The sequence below is a fragment of the Semicossyphus pulcher genome, unplaced genomic scaffold (genome assembly GCF_022749685.1).
Source record: "Semicossyphus pulcher isolate SPU_LCO1_2020_fin unplaced genomic scaffold, fSemPul1.0.p SCAF_6, whole genome shotgun sequence".
Lineage (NCBI taxonomy): Eukaryota > Metazoa > Chordata > Actinopteri > Labriformes > Labridae > Semicossyphus > Semicossyphus pulcher.
Window position 1 is genome coordinate 9,046,089 of NW_027211737.1, and position 21,999 is coordinate 9,068,087.

The 21,999-nt window shown below is 39.5% G+C and overlaps 1 protein-coding gene across 1 annotated transcript; it reads right to left on the reverse strand.

Moving 5' to 3' along the window:
- Positions 1-880: 880 nt before the first annotated feature.
- On the reverse strand, positions 881-11,560 carry ptgs1 (prostaglandin-endoperoxide synthase 1). The gene is made up of 11 exons (XM_069682518.1): positions 11,475-11,560; positions 11,304-11,384; positions 10,154-10,270; positions 8,789-8,929; positions 7,786-7,929; positions 7,525-7,709; positions 7,268-7,351; positions 5,811-6,057; positions 4,391-4,677; positions 3,087-3,234; positions 881-1,635 (listed from the first exon to the last, which is right to left on the reverse strand). The coding sequence occupies exons 1-11, from the start codon at positions 11,479-11,481 to the stop codon at positions 1,286-1,288; spliced, it is 1,791 nt and encodes a 596-aa protein (XP_069538619.1). The 5' UTR covers positions 11,482-11,560; the 3' UTR covers positions 881-1,285.
- Between the last annotated feature and the right edge of the window lie 10,439 nt (positions 11,561-21,999).

Here is a 21,999-nt window from a genome sequence, read left to right on the forward strand (position 1 = left end):
ACTTGTACAGAGTGAGAGGCACCCCGAACCAAAATGGCTACCACAGCATTCTGCAGCGCCATGCAATACCCTCTGGTATGCGCCTAGTTGGTCAGGGGTTCATCCTACAGCAAGATAATGACCCAAAACATAAGTCCAAGCTACGCCAGAACTACCTCGGGAAAAAAGAACAAGATGGTAAGCTTGAAAACATGGAGTGGCCAGCACAGTCTCCAGACTTAAACCCCATCAAGCTGGTTTGGGATGAAGAATATTTGATTTCTATTGTAGAAAGAATTCCCCGAGTGTGTTCAGCTGTTATATCTGCCAAAGGTGGCTACTTTGATGAGTCAAAAGTTTAGAATACATTTTGGTATATAAATTGATTCCATGATTTCTTTTTTAACTCCAATTGCTTATTTGTACTATGCTTTCATTTCAGAGTGCAATGAGACATTAAACTGAATAACTTTCAATAAAAAACTGGAAAAATTGGGGTGTTCTAAAACTTTTGACCGGTAGTGTAGGTTTACACATGTTGTGATACAAAACCAGATTTTCACGTTCCCATCAATATTTCCAAAAGAATTTATACTGTTTAAAACGCAAGACAGAAAAACAACCCGCCCCTGCAAAAACCAGGGTTCAAATCCAAACAAAGGAATGTCCGATGTGACTCATCATTGTAAACTAATTTAACTGCAAAGGAAGCCACGGAGGGATCTAATCATTGTTGCAACAGAGAATCAGGCCCCTCCCTGATGCAGAGGTGCCCTTAAACAAAGCACTTCACCCCTGAATTTCTCTGATGTTGCTCAATAATTTGTTACTTTCATTCTTAAATTGCAACATTTTCTTTTGTAGAGTTCGTAAAGACTCCCGACATCCTTCCTTATATTTTAGCAGCTGTTTCTCACTTCTGCTTTTCGGCAAATTAAAATACAATGAATTCACTTTTTTCCTTTTAATGAGTCATTTTTACAGCGTTTTTATTTTCTGGTATTCAAAAACATACAGTCATGTTATACCTCCATTCTGAAAAGAAAGCAGATTAACAGAGTTACACTGAGACATACCAGTTAGCAAATGAAAATAAATTTCAGCCATTCACAGAAATGTTCTTGTCAAATTAGTAAATTGATCAGATCAGATCAGATCCCTATAAACTATATGATTTGTCAGCTATATTACGAGGAGGTAGACCTGCTTGAATGTAATGTATGTGTTTTACAACCGGCTGGATTTAAACCACTGAACTAGCTCATATAGTAGTAAAAGGCTGAATAGTTGTTAACTCTAATATTCATTAAAGCTCAGTAGACGGTTTCCTTGGTTTTGCCTCCTCCTCATTGCGTGGAACATGAAAGTCCACATACGGACACCACTTGGTGTTGAGACACACCAGCTTCTTCAAAGTAGCTGTTTTGACGATATCAAAGCCCGTCTCTCCCCCAAAGGTGCTGGGCTTCCAGTACACGGGGGAGCAGATTGGGTTTCCCATCAGGCCTTTCAGGGAGAAGGGAGCGCCCATCTCCACCATACTCTCACCAAATATGCTGCTAGGACGCGTTTTCTCCAGCAGGACACCCATGTAGAGCTCCAGAGCATCGATGTCACCGTAGAGCTCCTCTAAAGCTCTGGCCATTTCTATTTCACCTGTTTGGAAAACAAGAAGAAAAGAAAGGAAACCTTTGTTATTATTTTATGTTAAGGGTTAGTGAAAACATCAAATCAGTCTTAATCATATCCTTTACGTAAGAGATCATGTATAATGAGCAGGTTGTTATAGCAGAATGGAACTCCTTCAGGGTGAGGGTGGTTCCTCCGCTTTAACATCCTGCTCTCTGTATATTTTCCAGCTTATTACACGGCTACTTACTTAAGAAATCAATAATTTGACACAAAATATTGATTTGGAAATTATTTTATTATTTCAAAAATTAAAAAAATTAAAGATTATCCTCCCGTTTTCCATTTGAAAATAGTCAGTTAAACTCACGGTAAGATGTGGAGGTTAACTCTAGCCCTCTCAATATGAGCTAACCAAGCTGTTTTTACTCACATTAAGTGGAAACATTTTAAAGCTCCAGATTTTGTGAGTAGAGCCGCATCCCTAGCAACTGTCTGCTCTTCATAGCAACAGTCTGCTATAGAGAAATAGCAGGCCTCAGAATGCTCAGAATTTAGTCGTGTAATAAGTTCTAATAACGCTAACCACATAGCTCGTAGAGCCGGAAACATCAGACAGTACTTTACTGAAATAACTCAACAACTACTGAACACGATGCCTTTAAATGTTGTAAAGTCATTAATGGTGCAGAGAGTAAGAAACCCTTCTTATACCACTATGAGGTAAGTTATCTTAAGTTTTTGTCTGTTCCTGCAAAACTTAAAACTTGTCTGTCTTAAGAGCTAATTACCAAATGTTAGCGCACCATCAAGCTAGCAAAGATGGTGTACATGGGAAACATTATAGGCTACCTCCCAGTTAGTTGTCAATGTTGGCATTTAGCCCAAACATCTCAATGTCAAAGTCAACCATGTAGAGCTGCTAGCTTGACTGTAGAATCAGTTACTTATTTATGCTTCTTTTTTTCCTTGAAATATTGTGAAATAGTTGCTAAATTGGACCACAATGAACTCTTACTTTAGTTCCCCTTAGTGGGGTTAGCTTTGAGGAGAGAAGTGGTTAAATACAAAAAAACTTTATGAAGTAATAGTCTTTTAATGCTGCTTAAATCAGATATAAACACATGTCAGGGTTTACTAAATTCTAAAATAAGTCATTTTATGAGATATTTCCAGAGTTGTGTCTTAGAGTGTTTGTTTTAGCTATACCCAGTAAACCCAGTTCCTGCAGTAAAAGTAAAACAATTACTTAACATTGAGCAATAACGTCAGTACTTTTCCTCCTCAGTCTTCATTTGCACTGAGGAAAGAGCAAATGGCTGTTGCAGGACTCAAAACAATAACAGCTATAATGTTAATCCTGTTAGTGCAAATGCTGTAAGCCTATTACACAATGTATACCCGAATGTAAAAGAGATTCAAAAAGGGGGCATGCAAGAAAGTGTCAGAAGTTATGATTACAATATAATTTGGCTCACCAGTAAATTCATAAAAAGAGGTGTACGGCTTCAGGTTAAACTTCTTCCTGTATTCATTGAAGGGCTGCACACGAGCGGCTCTCGACTCCCTGATGACCATTTCTGCCACTTTGAGCACGACTTCATGAGAGTTGTGACCTCCACCGATCTGAAACGCACACAAAGACTACTTTCATGTCATGTTAAATAACTGTTTAGTAATACACTCTCACAGTCTTGTCTGTTGCTTGGCTTGCAACAACAGTCAGAGATCAACATCTTAATTCTGAGCAAACAGAAAAACCACCGTGCATGCAAATGACGCTGTGAGAATATTATCTGTCACTTGATTTGAGGAAGTGATTGTGAGGGGAAGACTGCTTTAATGTGGAGGACTTAAAACACATGGTGGTTGTCTGGCTATAAATACGTGTTGAGTCGAACGTTGCAACATCTCTGTGGTCTGTATGATATATCCTTTCTCAGTTTTTTGTAACTATCAGATACCAAAGAGCAGAAAGCAGATTATTAATGACATGCAAAAGTATTTCCGGGTATAATTTGCCTCTCTGTCTGTCTAGGTTTAGGGTGAAGTCACAACATTTCTGTATGGACAAGTTAAGCTTGTTTGTAAAGTCTTTGCATGTGAACAGTATTACACTTGTTTGTAGCAGCCTTTTACTGCTAAATATTTGCATCTACAGGGTTAAAGGCCTTAAATAAAGTTTTTAAATAAAGAAACTACTATGTCAGACAGAAATCAAAGAACAAAATCAACTTCCTTCTCAGCATTTCCTGTCAATAACATTTGTGTCTTTACTGCGTTAAATGTCAGCTTGCTGAGTCAGAAAATAAAATCTTATCTGTTTTGCAGATACCGGTATATATGATTCATCTATCTGCTAAATACCACTGGGGTGTTTTAAGGACTGCACGTCATTATAATTTTGATGATTCAACAATGTATAGATACTCAACAGAGCTACATTTATAATGTTACTTTAAAGCATTAACCTCAGAGATCTCAGTGTCGTTCTCTAGAGTACGCAAAGGTTCTCCCAAGCATGCACAGGGAGAACTCCACTAAGAAAGGCCTACATTGTCCAAACCGGGATTTGAACCAGGATCCTTCTAGCTGTGAGGCAACAGCACTGCACCACTGTGCAGCCCAAGTAAAATACAAGTACCTCATGATTGTTGTTACATACAGTACCTGAGTAAATGCATTACTTCCACCTTCTTTTCAAGAGCACATCTAAAGGACTATGCATAAAAAGTGTGAGCTGCATTTGTACTACATTGGAGCAGCAGATTTTGGAATCTACCTGTCCTGCAGGCTGTCGAGAGAAAGCATCCACCAGTTTCTCCACCCCGTAGTGCATGAGGAGGGAGGTGTTGTAAATAAACTGTGAGTAAGGGATTTCCTCTCCGTCAATAAGGAAGCTGTCAGGCATCAGCGGGTGCCAGTGGTAGAGGTGGCAGAACTCCAGAGCGATGCGGTTGCTGTACTGGAAACGTGTGTTGAACAGCAGGGTGGGATCGAACTTCATACTCAGCATGTAACCGCTCAGCTGCTGCACGTACTCTTCAATTATGATGTTGATGATCTCCCCTGAAGGACAAAAAAGTTGAGCACACTCAGAGCAGTACTAAATCTGGTCCAATTTCTACAGAGGCTTAAACTGTGTACATATACGCTTCTCTAACATGTTCTCATCCCAGGTCGTCAAACACTGATCATTTGTCATGCCCTCTTTGGTGTCTTATGCAGATATACAAGGTACCCTTTGCAGCTGTTTTCTTCCTTTAAAACATGTTTAGCTCTGTTTTGAGCTACCATTAGCTTCTTTATGCTTCCCTTATGACAAATGTTTTTTTCTGTTTTAATGTAACTCTTTTCCTGCTTAAAAACACAGTTACACTTCTTTTTAGGTACTCTTTAGTGTCTATTTTCTTCCTTTTCTAACACATGGTTATATCTGTTGTAAGGTAACCTTTAGCATCTATATTTCCTCCCTTTGTAACACATGTTTAGGCCCGTATAAGGTCCCCTTAGACTTTGTTCTTTATTTCTTACACACAGATACATCTGTTTTAAGGTGCCATTTAGCTTCTGTATTGTTTCTTTTAGGTTTTGAGGTATGCTTTAGCAGCTGTTTTCTTTCATAGCATCTGTTTTTCCCTTCATAAAACATAGTTAAGTCTGATTTAAGCTACCCTTTAGCATCTCTTTTGCTAATTTTTATCACATGGTTGGGTCTGTTTATAAGGTACCCTTCAGTTCCTTTCTAATACATGTTGTGATCTTTATGTTAGGCAACCTTAATTATCTGTTTTCTTCACTTCTTACACATGCTTAGGTGTTTTTAGCTAACCTTTCATCTCTGTTGTTCTTCCTTTCTAACACATGGTAAGAAATATGGTGCATGGTTGAAATACTCAACATTGACTCTGGTATCCCACAGGACTCAACCCTCGTCTCCCGTCACTCGCCCCTGAACACAACCTAGAGTGGATATTGCTTATTTTACCACTTCATCTGACTTCCCACTTGCTGAAAGTGGAGTAGTTGCTCTGTGCATCTAATATTGAAGTGAATTTGTTTAACATTGGAGTGAGGTGAAATCCCAGTCTGTGTCAGATAGTAAAGGGTACCTTGTGCATATCTAGACGCCAAAGGGCATGACAAAGCATTGGTATTTGACAGCTAGGGAATTCAAACTTGCTGGCCCCTCAGCCCCTCACCAATGATGATAAGTCTGGTGGTCTGGAAGAGCTGCTCATCGTCCCAGGTGGGATGCTCTGCCTTCAGGATGTCACAGACTCTGTTATGCTCCCTCAGCCATATGGTGGCATACATGGTGAGGCCCGGCAGGATGCCAAACAACTCCTGACCGATGACCAGACGCTGCTCTGGAGGGAAACCTTCAGGATACACCATGTGCACAGGGACCTCAGATACTGTAGGAGGGTACATCTCACCTTTAACTATCTGTGAACAAACAAAAACAGAAAAGTCTTGTCAAGGTTTGATTGTGAGCTATCTAAAAAGCAATTTACCCGTTTTAAAACCACCTTAATTTGGCTTTGTTGTGCACAGGACGGACATTGCAGACTTGTAAGTAGCAGACAGAACGGACACGTCTTCTTTAAGAGGTAACATCCTCAAGCATTGTGGCTTTGAGATAAAGATGGTTTGAGGAACTTCCTGCCCTAGCCCTGATCACTAGCATGTCAAATGCAAGATAACAGTTAGAAGTAATGCCGGAAGTTAGCGAGAGGTTTGTCTCTCTTTAGCCACATAATCACTATCTCTGCTATATGCAAAAGTATACTATGACTTTCTCAGAAGTTAGTGTGACACAGGAAGTAAGTGAGGGTTATTTAAGGTTTTCAGATACACAAAACACATCATCTAACAGTATTAGTTTCCATTTAAAACAATATTAATTACATTTTCCTGTCAAAATAAATTATATTTCAAAGATTAATAAAGCTTATTACTAAGTAGGAAAAGTAAGTAAAATTAGCTTAATTAGCTACAGCCAATATAAACATAATAGAGACCGCAAACAGGGGAAATAGTTAACCTGTCTCTTTCAAATTAAAACAACAACAACAAAAACAGGATATCACAACCTCTAAAGCTGCTATTAACACGTATTTGTTGCTCATACAAAAAGTTTTTAGCCTAAACTAAACACTTTTAAGCTAGCCTACTATGCTAGCTGCCTGCTAGCTCTAGTTACAGATAAATTTACTGGTATACATTACATGGAAGTACACAGTTATTGATATGTTTGGGACTGTAAGTGTAAAATAGCATTGAATGAAAATACACAAGAAAAGTAGAAGTAGTTGTACTTACACTTTATTCCACTATTCTTGCCAAGCATTAGCTTAGCCTCTTCAAGTAATATTCTTAATTAACTCTCACGCTAAAATATAATCTTTTATCGCACTGTTTTCTGTTCAGTTTGAACAAGTGTGATACAAAATGCTTATTTGTGAGTTTTCTGCTTGTGGTACCTAAGTAGCAGAAAGAGCCTGGCAAATGATTTCCCTCTTTTTGCAGTCTTTATGCTAGGCTAAGTTAACCAGCTAATGAGTCTTGCTACAAGTAAAGACATGAGATGTGAGTGATATTGATCTTCTTGTCTAACTCTTGGCAACAAAACAAGTAGAGCATATTTCTTTATTACCTGGTATTTAAGCTTTCCATCTTTGTGAAGCCGGAGATGAAACTGTCGCATGAGGTCATCTCCGTAGATATTACTCGCATCTACCTAAAAGAAAAACACATAGCCTGAGTTTAGTGATACATTTAAAAGTCAAACACAATAACAAAAACCAAATAAGGAAAGAGAGACATGCATTTCTTTCATTCTTGACATGTTTTATTGTTTTTTATTGGTATGTTTTTTAAATATGATCAGTCTAGTTGTATCCAATGGCTCACCCCATGTCCTAAAGCCTTGGTGAAGCCAAGCCCCGGTACTTCATGGTTTGTCTTGAAGAACTGGTGGGTGAAGTGTTGGGCCATGAAGGCAAACATCAGATTGGTTCCCTGAGGGTCGGGCCTAAATTTCTTTCTCCTGAAAAACTTCTCAGCCAAAACTTTAATATCAGGAAGAACGGGTTTGCCTGTAGAGAAAGAAACAAGTCAGGAAACATTTCCTTAGCCTCACGGTAGTCTACGTACAGCTTATGTGGGTATCACCTTTAGTTCCCATGGGCAAGGGGCAGTCCTCAGGTACAGGAGGGAGGAGGCGGGTGTAGTAGGAGATGTTGTAGAAGGACTCCCAGTTGAGGTATCCATATTTGGTGTTGTAGGTCGGAGGGCTTGGAATAAGGTCGCTTCTGACTTTGGGAGAAGGTTCAGTTTACTACACATGACTAAATATATTTTACATCCCGTCTCTCGCCCAATTACAGCTAGGATGGGCTCCACCCCTCACCCCCGCGATCCTTAACAGGAAAAGCAATTTAAGTAATGGATGAAAAGATGGATGTATTTTACGTTTGCCGATTTTTATTCTCTTTTGTCAATAAAGTTAATCCATCTTTAATTTTAAATCTATTAAAAACACATCAGTTCATCAAATATTTTTACCGTGTGACATTAATCTTCATTAAAATTAAAATTGCCACTTCAGTTTACTTGTTAGTCCACATACACTGTCCTGCAACTGTACATACTTGCTAACCCTTCGGATGTAGTGTACTAGTAACCCTTAGCTGCAATTAGTCCTTAAGAATTACTACTGTTTCAGTTCCTAAATGTTTAAGGAAGTCATTAAGCTTTTTTGTTAATGTAATGGTTTATTTGTTGCTTCTTTTGAAAGATGAAACTATTTTGTAAGAACACACAAGCCCAAGATATACAGCAGCCCAATTTGAAAGCATGCAATCTAGCAAAGGAAATCTTGATGCTCATTTAAGTCCAATTACTCCCTTCCTTTTATGTACTCAAACTATCTTTAGCAGTCTCAAATCTGGTCTTGCAAACTCTAAGAACTGGTTCTGCATCAATGTGTCTTAAATGTCTAAATAAATCAAGAGTGATAAAAACAAAAACTTCTTCAGTTTCTCTTAAACAAACTTTTTAGATTTTAGAGAATAACCGAACAAAAGTTGATTGATTTTCTTTGGTCTGTAATTCTGCTGAAAGAGTGACTTGTTTGGTGTTTTTTTTATTCATACACTTTAACTGTTTCACCTACCTGTCAGCACTAATCTCATGATCGTGTCTCTCAAGAAAGAGTTGTTGACGAGGTCCCAGAACCACTGGAAGTGAGTGAGGATGAAGTGAACCACTGAAGGACTGGGCTTCAGCAGGAGACGAACTCTAGTCCAGAACTCCGCTACACACAAACATCAATCAATCAATCATTTAATACATTTTTATTTATATAGCGCCAAATCATAACCAAAGTTATCTCAAGACACTACAAAAAGTAAAGTATTTCTGTACTATTTTTATATGATTTAGAGCGAGGCCCAACATGAATCCACCAGAATCCACTGTCCAACATCAAGTATAGATATTATTTGTGCCACCTCTAACTCTACGTAAGGGGTTAGTAAGTTGTTACTTATATTAATAAACAGTTTCAGATCACATACAAGCCATCAATAGGAAATAACACTGTGTATTCCGGTTGTGAAACTTCCCTTTGGCTAGTGTTTAGCCTCCATCGTCTGGACGAAAGTATACAGTATGGTACCAGCCTGTAAAACTAAGAGGAACAAAAATAGCTTTGTCCCAGCAGCCATCAGTAAGATCAACAAGTTATACAGCAAAATTCTGCATTATTGATCCACTATTTATGCACATTTTATTGAGTCTTGTGCACTGTCATCACTTTGTGTAGCAAGTTCGCCAAGTCTGTCTTGTGCTGTTGATTGTGTGTGTGTAAAGAAGGAGGCCGACTCACTCACTGTAAACCAAAACTACCTACGGGTACAAATAAAGTAACCTAACCAATATGAAACCTGCTTCATGTTTTTAGATCTATAGTCCATCGTTTGGCCTCCAATGGACTATTTGACCTCTGACCTTCTGGGAAAGAGCTGCAAGGCATCTGGAGCACAACTTATTCATTAAGAGCTTATAACTCCATATTACATAATTTATAAGTAAAACAATAAATGCAAGGCCATTTCTAATGTGTTAAACAATCATCACCAGTGGAAGTCTTCATAACCTGGCTACAAACTAGTTGAATTTATAGCCCATAGCTTGATGCTGAAGCTCCTGAAACTGCCAATGATTTTATCTTCATTTTTACTTCCTCTTTTTCTTTTGTGGAAAGTGCCTGAATTTTATTACCACAAGCTGAAATCAAGTCCATGCTTTAAAACTTTTAGGTTCAGCTACGGCAGTGTAAAGGTCAGATGTAGAATAAATAGGAAGCCTATTGGAGACAACATTATAGGGGTTAGCATAGTGCTACGTTAAAGTAGCACTTGAGCCAACAGGGGAACTTGAGTAGACATTGAATGAGAGGGCACTTAGGCTGAGACTTTGAAATGAACCCACATCCATATTTTGGTTTATGTTGTAATCTAAAGTTTTCTGTACTCACGGGCGGTGCAGTTGTCTCCACTGAAGCCAGTGCGTGTGCAGTCACATTCATATCGGTCTGTACCAAATCTCACGCACACTCCTGAGTTCTGACAGGGGTAGTAACAGCAGGGGTTCACTGCAAACGAGGAAAGGATCATGTTGACTTATTTGAACAGTTATAATGAAGCCCCTTCTGTACCACATGGCTGATGTTAAAAATAGAGTAATGACTTGAATTGAAATGAATTGTGTGTATTTGTTTGTCAGACTGTGGATGTTCTGAACAGTGAAACTACTCTCTATGAATAAAGGGGAGTTCAGTCTCTTTAATAGAACATAGAAAACTATTTTAATTCAGACTCAACTCTGACAAGAGAGTTGTTGCTGCCTCACACCCACCCCACCCACCCCACCCACCTCCCCATATCTCACACTCTCTCTGCAGTTAGAAAACAGCTTCCTGTCCCTCTTCACACTTACAGAAGTCCAATGAGATAATAAAACACTGCAGCTTTTTCTTCCTTGCCAGCTGTGTATGAGAGGACAGATAAGCTTGGCCATGTTACAGGAATAACAATTACATTGTACCTATGTGTTCATGCTATTCAGGTTTCTACAAGGGATGTAGATGTATAGCTAAAGACAGATGTATAACTAAAGACGTGTCTATCCAAGTCATAAATATTTAGATTTAGTTACTTCAGCATTATTTAAATGTATTCCACAAGTAAGAAATACTAAATTACACTCCCACCTTTTCATATTATGTCCCAATGCATTATCTGCATCACCCTCTTTAGACTGCACTGCACCAAAGGCCTATCAATTGGGGCTTAATCTGAAATATACGTGTATTTATCCATGCATGCAACAAGGGAAAGAGCGTAACCCAGCATGCACTCTGCAAAAGGGAGAAGAGGAAACACCCTGGACCTGTCACAAAGCAGGTTATAAAATATAATTCATAATTACTCCTAACAGAAGTGACCGGTACTTCAGCAAAGTAGACCAAATGCCCCTGACAGAGCCATCATTAGTTTAATCAGTGATATGAGTCAAGCTGGTCTATAGGAGCTCTCTTATTCATCTGAGACTAACAGATGACAACAACAAATACACTGTTATTACAATGATCACATTATGAAAAACAAGAAGAAAGACCTGCTCACCAACGCTTGAGTCAGCAGCACATGATGAGCTCTGCAGCAGCACCAGGTTGAAGAACACCCAGATGGAGAGGATGCTGAACTCTATAAAAATCATCAATAGAAAAATATCATCTTGTGTGAAAACATCGACCTCAATTAGGAAGTTTTTTAATGAATCATTTCAGGACTCACCTTTCATGATTCCAACATGAAGATTGATCTGTGTCAGTGTAGTTTATTTGTTTCCAGAAAGTAATTCAAGAGACAGGCTTTGGCAACCACTAGGCCTATTTATATGGTCTGACAGCAGCTGTAGTGAATGGGCGGTAACACAGTTTCCTACTTCCTCCATTTGATCTTCAGCAGATTTTATAGAAAGCATGCTGCATTTAGAACCAAATTATTATGATCTGATCATTATTAATCAATCAGTTTGCAATTTGTTCTTTGGATAATGTTTGCATGAATGTGTGTACCTTTTATTCAGAGAAAAAGAGTGACAACATGATTGTTTTTTATGTGTCACTCAAATGATAACAGTGAAAGGAAACACAGACAGGGTGATGCTGAAGGAGAATTCAAAGTCCTCTATCTCCACCTGCTGGCAAATTCCTATAACATCAGGTCTTTGGTTTAATAATTAAAGAAGAAGAAGAAGAAGAAGAAGCGATACTTTATTAATCCCCGAGAGGTAATTCAATGTTTTCAATCGAATACACACATGCACAAACAGGACTCTATGGACATGCACTAATGGAGAGATGTCAGAGTGAGGGGGCTGCATATGGACATGCGCCCCAAGTGGCGGGGGATTGGGTGCCTCGCTCAAGGGCACCTCAACAGAGCCCAGGAAAGAAGCTGGCACCTCTCCAGCTAACAGCCCCAATTCCACGCCTGGTCCATACCGGGACTTCAACCGGTTCCCAAGCCAAGCCCCACAGACTGAGATACCGTATATCGATGTAGTATATTAGTATGTAGTATACAAACATGCACATATACTGATATACTAATAACCCCCTAATGGACGTGGCCTGGCTGAGGTCAAACCCTTCAGAAACATACAGGCCGTATACAAGAAGTGAAGCCAATGTTGAAGTGCCTGCATTCTCCCCATTGACCAGCAGGGGGCGACTTCATATGTTTAAAATAGTTCTGAATGTATGAAACCAGACGGGAAAATGAGCCTGCTTCTAAGTTGACTTTTACATCAGTAAACATTTTCCTATTGAGTTTTTTGTCTCACACATACATATCACATACGTCTACTTCTTACATCCATCCCTTTTCTATACTACTTATCCTGTTCAGGGGCGAGGGGGCTGGAGTCTATCCCAGCTGTCATTGGGCGAGAGGCGGGGTACACCCTGGACTGATCGCCAGTCAATCACAGGGTTGACACACAGAGACAGACAATCTTTCATGGTCACACTGACACCTACGGGCAATTTAGAGTCACCAACGAGCACGTCTTTGGACTGTAGGCCGTAGTGCCTGAAGAGAATGCACGTATGAATGGGGAGAACATGCAAGCTCCACACAGAGAGGATCCCTACAAGCGAACCAGGATTTCAACCAGGAACCTTCTAACCATGAGGTAACAGCGTTAACCACCGTCTGCGGTGCACAGAATGTACTGTACTGTAGCGGCTGATACCTGGTCCCACATTAGAGGCTCTATTAGTTGCGTTTCCAACACTGGAATTGGTATCAAATCGTCTGTAGTTTTTTGATTATTCCCACTGAGGCTCGGGAACATGCTGCAGCTGCCAGCAGTCCATCATAGGAGGAACCCTGAGACACTGATGGGAATTTGGAGATCCTATTGTATCAGATAATTATGCTTTTTTTGGAATATGTGGAGTAAATTAACAAAGGGGCTTTCTTCTTATATAAAATGAAGCAAACAATGTAGCTGAGTTGCCAGATTGTGATCTTTGATACCTTCCCACAGAGACATCATCCGAGCCAAACCTATGTGAGATGTTTGAGTGTTGAAGTAACTCTCGCTGTAATTTCCTGCATCCTGTAGCAATTTTAGGACGAAAGCTGTTCACATGGAGATAAGTAAAATCTAGGCAGTAACATATCCAGATAATTCATCAGCAGCTGATTCGTCTTAGAAGCAAAAAAAACACGACGGCATTGATAAGGCTTCTCTTCTACATCCTGTCATCTTCAGGGAGGATTCAGTACGTGTGGTCGAGGTTCACAAACCACCTCAGCACACTGCATGAGCTCAGCCTGCTGTCACTTTGAGTCCACGCTGTATCGTCTGCCAAGTTCGGTCAGTGTGTGTTAAAGGGTGTGTTTGTGTGCAGCCCCGAGGCTTTGGGACAAAGAGATGATCCGGCCGGTCTTATACACTGATCAGCCATAACATTATGACCACTGACAGGTGAAGTGAATAACATTGATTAAAATGTTACAATGGCACCTGTCAGTTGGTGTGGTATGTTAGGCAGCAAGTGAACATTTTGTCCTCGAAGTTGATGAGTTGGAAGCAGGAAAAATGGGTAAGCGTAAGGATGTGAGCGACTCTGACAAGGGCCAAATTACATCTCCAGAACTGCAGCTCTTCTTATCGGTGTTTGCTGCAAAGAGTAAATTGAATCTTACAGTTTTCCTCTTAGAGATACTTCTAATACATCTTAAGCATGTCTGTTTGAAACACTTGTTCCACATGTTTTAGATTTTGATTTATTTTTGATAGAAAATGTAGTTAAATTATTGAAAGTGTGTTTGTGCATGTGTCACTCTGATGTGGAAAAAATACTAATGTTTTAACTTAAAAGTAAAACTACCACAATGTATTAATACTTCATCACAAGACGTTAAAAAAACCCACTTAAGTAAAAGTTCAGATGTATCATAATCAACGTGAGCAGACAGTATCAGTAAAAGTGCTTGTTCTGCAAATTGTATTTTAATGTGGTCTACGTTAATACTATAAAGGTTTAATACTGATAATGACTGTAGGTGTGGGGTCCCCTCAAAAGTGTCACAGGATAAATCTGAGTGGTCATGAGATGACATACAGAAACTGTTATTTATAGTTGTACTTTAGTAAATAAAAAAAAAAGGGGAAATATTTGATAATTGTTCTTTTTGAGATTTGAACAGTTATTTTAAGTAAAAGCGTCTATAAGGTCCCATCAACAACTCACAAGACGATTTAGGAAAACAAGACTACAGTCAAACTTGAAATTTACCAGTGACATTTTCTGTTGAAAAGACATTTCAAAAGTGAAATTGTAAAATAAAAAAAAACACGTTGATATTGTAACCATATTTTAGCCAGTTGAAAACGGTCTTAGATGTTCAGACCTGATTTCACCGTTTCAACCCAAATTCAACTTTGGTGCCTAAAAAGTAACTAGAAAATAAGGCTTATCAAATACCTGGAGTGGATTGGAAAGAAAAATATCATCAATGTTATTGATTGAACGTATAAAGTAACACAACAGAAAAACTCCCGGCTTTGTGACAACAGTTGGAAATTCTCCTTTTGGTTAACACCGGGACAATTACTGTGATGTTGATCATGTGTGTACTGTCTTTGTAAAATAATGTTTTTTAAGACAAACACTCCGGGGTATTCTTCTTCTTTTCTGTGTTTTAGATTACATTTAGCATAATTCTATGATAAAACAACAGATTTTAAAATGTTTTTGCTGAGGTTAATTCCCACTACAGTCTCCTCCCTAAAGTAAAGGAAACAGGCCTTAGACGTTTGCCTAAATGAGGAGCACTTGAATGCAGCACACTGATTTCACCCCTCCTTCTGCTTATCCCACACTAAGAGTTTTCAAGAGTAAAGAAAACTCACTTCTGAAACCAATCCTTCTTCGAAACTGCTGCAGCAGTCCTCGATTGTGATGTTTTCACTCTGAATTCATTTTGAAACATGCTTATAACTATCAGTCAGTGATGTTTTTTCCTTTCTTTTCAGTACTTTGCAGTTTTTTGTGTTTAGTCTTGGAGGTTGTTTTGTTGATGTGGGCATCCATACATCCATGCATCACTCCTCCACCCTCTGCAGCTTCAAACAGCAAACTGTATTTGAACCACATTCTGTTTCCTACACATGATTGATATGAAAGAGAATGAGGAGCATCAGGAACTAATTATCAAATCATCATTTCCCGCCTTACAAGTGCCTGAAAAGGACTCCTATCTGCTCGTAGACGTGCCGCTGGCTGCCATGGTGCTGTTGGCGCGGGCTGTAGGCCGAGGCTCGCTGCTTCCTTTAGCATTCCTAGTAATTGAGATCAGATGCTCCTGTGAGAGGAACCTGGACTGGGAGTAACCTGGAAGCATTTATTTTATGGAAAAGATGTTTAGTTAAGCCGTGCTCCCGCTCTAAATGAGCCTGGGCCCGGCTCAGTGATGAATACGATTGGTGAAAGCACTGAAGGCTGGTTCCTGACTTCTTCCTTCCCCGGGATCGGGTTTCAGATTAGCACACTTCCTGTCCAGTTGTGGAACAAGCTGATCCAACTGACGGAGCGGCGATAGGCGTACAGAAAAGGGGCATCATGGGTGGGTTTCTGACACAGCAGAGGGTCCTTATCATTTGTTAAACCTGTTAGAAGAAGCAGCTGGTTGGAAAGGAGGACTGACCTCCTCTAGAGTCAGCTGGTGGTCCGCTTATAGGAAAGTTACATTTACTCAAGCAGCCCAACTGTACTTAAAGTTAGACTGGTCAATTCTTTGTATATGAACAATGGATTAGAAATCATTTGAAAGGTGTCTCACACAGTGACAAACCCACAGAACAACATCATGACGGTATCCATCTTTCTAGCAACACTTAGCTCCTTGTTTTGTTGTCCAGGTATACGTTAGCTTAAGCTAGTAAGCGTGTTTAAATATTTAGCAGCCATCACTGCATCCGAAACCCTCCCTCCTTCACTACTTCATCATTGTCAACATAATCATCATCATTCGACAGCTGAGTTTACAAATGTAATTTCTTATCTAGAATATTTTAGCATTGTATTGTGGGATTTTAAGTGAAAAGTAATGTACATGCAATGGCCTCTATTTTTTTCCCCCTTTGTGGTAGTTTTTGTGGCTCATCAAAGTGGATGCATTTTTTCACCTACACCATCTGGACACTTAAAAAATGGCGGACAATAAATAAGGTGGACTATTTACTTTGTTGGAAGAGTTAGGACACCCAGAAAGTGTAAGAAAACCTGTGCTAAGGCACAGCGGTGCTTTGAGCTACATGCTAATACGCTCTAAATAAAAGTGCTAACATGCTACTAACACATTTTGGTATAATGCTTCCATATTTACCATATAGACAACTTGTTAGCATGGTAATATTATTTCAGAACAATCCATTCAATAGTTTAACTCTGAAGTGATGGACCGACCAACCGACATATCGACGACAAACTAAACCAAACTTCCTAAAGATATTTTTCGCAGGAGTTGCTGGAGACGAAAGAGTGTTGTATGAAGAATAAATACTGTACTATACTTACATTCACCAGGTGGTCAGACAAATCCCTCAAAATCATGATAGTGTTGCTCCGTGTGCACTATATGTGTTAAAAGCCATGCTAGCTAACATGCTAACAATTAGCATATATGAGTGTTTTCTGCTTATTGATGTGTTGAATGTCACCAAGTGGCACGAAATATTACTGCAGCTTCAATTAAAAGTTGGACATACTTGTGTTTTCATTTACACTGATGACTGATGTATTGTACTTTTTTCCTATTTACTTGGTAGATTACAAATTTACATATAAAACATATAATCATACAAAACTAGAACAAATCTTCCTTTCTTAAAATACTAACCTAATTTTCTTTTTGTATGAGTTAAAGTGTATTTTGAAGTTGGCTGGGGTTAATAGTTTAATTTTCCTGCAGATTATAAGTCACTGAGTGCATTTAATGAACTGTGAGACGGGCTTACAGTCCTCAGCCCTTTACACGAGACTGCATGCTGCAAATGATCAGAGATCTGTGGGAGGAGGAGCGAGATTCGGGCTCATTCATCAGCTGTCAGAGGGCTGGCACAGTTCATCGTAGAAAAACACAGAGTCCCCTCACTGTAATGTAGGTTTTAAATACACTTCACATCTTTAAGAGCATATGGTCCGGCCTTACAAAGTTAAGGTTGCATGAAATGCAAACACTTGGATGCAGTGGCAGCTGACTATCAATCCATGTCTTAAAATTGATATATTCATAATGTGCCACTAGTGTTTTTACCTCGTTGCACTCTCTGCACACTCCTGAGCTTCTCTTATCCAAACAAACAGTGAGGGAGTCCTGGTTGTGCTCCAGGTTGTAGAGCCTTTTCAGCACTTTTTTGCTTAAAACACACTTTCCCTACTGTGAGCGTGCCCGACATCATCCACCTCTACTTGACACAGCTCCCCTCCGCCGCTCTCCACCCGGAGCTGCTGGGATCAACAGAGTGGCAGGATATTGCAGTCGGCATCGAACTAAACACTCAATGCTTCCTGCACGAGTAATCTCAACGCTGACTCTATTTGATGTGACAGTTTAAACACTTGAACTCAGAGCTGGCCTGTCGGGGGAGGTGGTGTCAGAGGAGGTTGGGTGGGCCAAAACAGGGTGTGCGTGCACTGACCTAAAGGGTTTTCCATGATTAGGAGCCCCGCTCACCTCTGATTGCTCCGGGTCACTGCAGGTGAGTGCAAGTGGTCGGAAGGAGGTAATTTTCCTCCTGGAGCTCGTTAGTACGATCTGAGTCCTCAAACATATCTGGAGCTGAAGCGCAGAGCTGGATCCTGATCAGAGGAGATCACATGGAGCTCTAACAATGTGTACAGCTCATTAAACTGAACCTTGTGTGTATTGTTTTCATACTTTGTTACAGAGAGTGCTGGGGATTTAATTTGCTCACAGGAACCAGATTGAACGATATAACTTTTTACATCTTTTTCTGTTGCAACTGATTCCTATGAGGAGAACTAACATCCAGCTTAACTTCCTTTCCAAGGATACGTATGTTTGTCATCTCCAATGTAGATGTCAATGAACAAAAATGTGCTGATCAAAGAATTCTCGTCTATTAAGTCTGAGGGTCAAATACGCTTATGGAGCCTATTACGCTTATTAGCCTATGGAGAGGTCAGATTCAGCAACAGATAAAAGGTCCTAATGCTTGTATAGATGCAGCACCTTGGTTGTGGATAATTCAATAATTCAGTATTGGACTTCCATGAAGTTGTTGGAAAATAAGATGAAGAACAAATGATCAAAATCAAAGCAGCAGAAGCTGAGATATCCCAACTATTAGCCCCAAATTCCATACCTGTGATGCTGACTTCCTGGTTTTTAAATTTGAAGCCAAAGCTAAGATAACTCTGATAGTATCAATACGGTTATTTTCTCAGAGTTATAAAGCTCCTCTGGAGACATAGAAGAGATTATTTTACCATTGTAACAGGCTGAGAAGTGCTTATACAACCCTCATCAAAAGACCAAGTGAGGGATTACTTTTGGAAGGACAATGTTCTTCAATGTACTTCCAGCACAGTTCAGAAACGTTAAAAATCAAAAATGGCCCTAAAGCTGACGTAACTATGGTGTGGTATAATTTACTTCTTTGTTTAAAAAAAAAAAAAAACAAATAAGTTGCAGTAATTTTTGGATTTTGAACCCACCCGTAGGAAAAGCCCTGCCTTTTTAGCATATGGGGTAAACATTTAGTTTCCCATGAACTTACAGAAGAGTCTCACCTGAATCAGTAGTTCCCTTTAGCTTTACAAAGTCTCTGTAGCAATTTTAAGCTCATTGTTTTGCTGTCCCGCCCACAACTTTACGGTTTTAATCTAGTTTCAACACTTAAATAGTGGGGGTGCTGGTTTACCTCAGTTGGTAGAGAGGGCGCCCCATATACAGAGGGTACGGTCCTTGAGGCACTAGTCGCAGTCTCGACTCCCAGTCTGTGACCATTTGATGCTCCACTCTCTCCTCCCCACATTTTCTATCACCCTTCACTGTCCTATCAAATAAAGCAAAACGACAAAATAATAATGGTAAAAAAACCACTCTGATGGTGGAAAAATTCTAAAAAAAAAAAAAAAAAAACACTGTACACTGTCGACTCAGCAACAAACAGCCAGTTAGCTACAGTTAGCTACAAGTGATGAATAGCCTACATGCTAGTAAAGCATTTAGCAGCTAAAGAGCCAGATGTTTCCATCAGAAGTTGTTGGAGACCCTAAAAAAAGCTAATAGAGAGTAAATGCCAAACTAACATTCACTACATGGACAGAGAATTTCTTCCAAAGAATAATAATGTCGCTCTGTAGCTGCTTAAATAAGAAACCGTTAGCTTAGATGATACACGACTTCCACTGCCCTCTAGTGGACTAAAATCAGCTGTAGGTTTAAATGCTTAGTCACTTGTAAGCTCCTGTAAGATGGGTTTTTGGTAAATTCAATTTCAAACCAACATCAGTGTGGGTTTAAGATAATCTAGAGATATCTGTAACTCTGGATGTGGCGTCTCTGTTGGTGCGGTAAAACAAAAGCATTTGAGTATACACTTAATATCACACAGCTCACTGGCCACTTCAGGGGTTTCTACTTTCACCCAGCAGAGGAAAAACATCAGCCCTCTTTCTTCCCTCCTTCAGTGGAATTGATCAGCTGCTTCCTGGCTGTAAATAAAGACGCATACTGTAATCCACTTGATAAATATCAAGCAGAATACTGCAATCAGCTGAAAGCAATTTGCATGTCTGTGCTTGAGCCAGCGGCGCGTGATTTTCTCTCCTGTCATCTATCATAGACCACATGCTCGGGCCAAAATACACAATACCCCCAAATTGCTGTCATATGGAGTGCAAGCACTGAAAAAAGCCCTTCATTTTTCCTTGTCTGTACTTCAAATAAACTCGTATTTGTTAAATAACTGGAGAGTTTTTCAGAGAAAGGGATGGTGTAATGTGCCATTTCCTTTGTTTGTTGAAAGCTTGGCTGCAGGATCGTAATCTAGACGGGTTTGATGTCAGAGTACATGCAGCCTGTTGAATCTTGGACTCTGGTGGATGGTGAGTCTTATAGTGATTCAACAACAACGTCCCATGGGCATTCACCATCCACTGGACGGAGCCTGCCTGAGGTTTACTTGTATTATTCATGTGCTTCTTCCCAGCCTCAGAGGTTAATACCTATGAAAAATCTTGCACACATCACAAAGAAGGGTTCAAGCATACATAAGTGAACCCTGCCGACATACCCTCCACAGCCCTCTCAGATGACCCCAAGCTGGTACGTTACTTTTATCGGCACCATCCATCATGTTCCAGATTTGCACTTATAATGAAATATAAAGCTATAAGTATTTTTACACTTAATTATTTCCATTCAAAATCATCGAGAAAAAAAAAAAAAAAAAATGTCATACAACTTAATTGTCAGCGTTTGATGGCCTATTTCCACCACTACAGAGGCAGAAGCTAAACGTCTCACCTATTTATCCATCACATTAAGCTGTTTCAAGTTATTATTAATTACATTATCTTTCACATTTTTCAATGAGCGTTTATTTATTATACATTGAACTATTACAACTGAAGACCATGCTGTTGGCTACCTGTTTCAACCAATGACTGTATATATAGATGGAAAACGCGTCTCCATCTGCTTCCATTGTACGAACTTGCCAAAATAGCCCTGTGATAGGCGCTGCCATCTTGCGATGGTGACATCATATGGAGCCAGAGTCTGCGCAGTGGAGATCGCAGAGTGAAGCGGCTGTAGCCACTTCCGCCAACCCAAACACACACTTAACTTACCGAAAAAACAGCAAGGGTCCCGCACACCAGCGTGTTTAACAGCAGAACAGCTTCTCTGTGTTGGTCTGAGGTTAGCGTTCACAGGTATGGAAACCTCAATGACTGCAGTGATTGTTTTAGTTACGTTTCCACTCGCGGATCGTCCTCCGCTCTGCTCACCCGGAACTGATTGGCAGCAGGAGCCTAATTTGTCAACAGAGCTGTCAATCATCATTTTGACAGCATCAAATAACTAATTAAAAATAAACTTGTCAGAAAAATGAACACTTGGACGTAAATCAGCATGATAAGAACTAACTATAATGACAGAAACCATGTTTGAGAAAAATTTATCGGGCGTGTATTTTGATTTTATAGTTTGACTCATGTCCCACCTGTTAACATGGAGGAGGCGGGCTTTATGAGCTATACTGCAGCCAGTCAGCAGGGGGCGATAGAGAGGGTTTGGCTTCACTTTTAGGGAGCTGTCACGTCGTCCATCTTTTTATACAGTCTATGGTTTCAACTAATAGTTTTTAGTTACTTTCAGCTAACTTTGAACCTTTTATCAGTTGATTTTAGCTAACTGGTTCAACGGTTTCTTAAGTTTAGGAAAGTATTTCTGTTACTTTAATACTTTTGTCTGAGTATTTCAACTGTTTATTCAGAATTTAAGCTAACTGTATACACAGTTTAGTCATTACTTTAAGCTGTTTGTTAGCCTACTTCTAGCTAACTATTTCAACTATTTATCTAGTTTAGCTAACTATTTCAGCAGTTATTTTATAACTTCTAACTATTTCAACTGTCCAATAATTACATTTAGATAATTATTTTAACTTTTTATCTGTTACTTTAGCTAATTTTCCAACTATTTATCTTGTATTTTTAGCTAACTAATTCAAGTGTTTATCCATATATGCTCTCTATTACCCTGC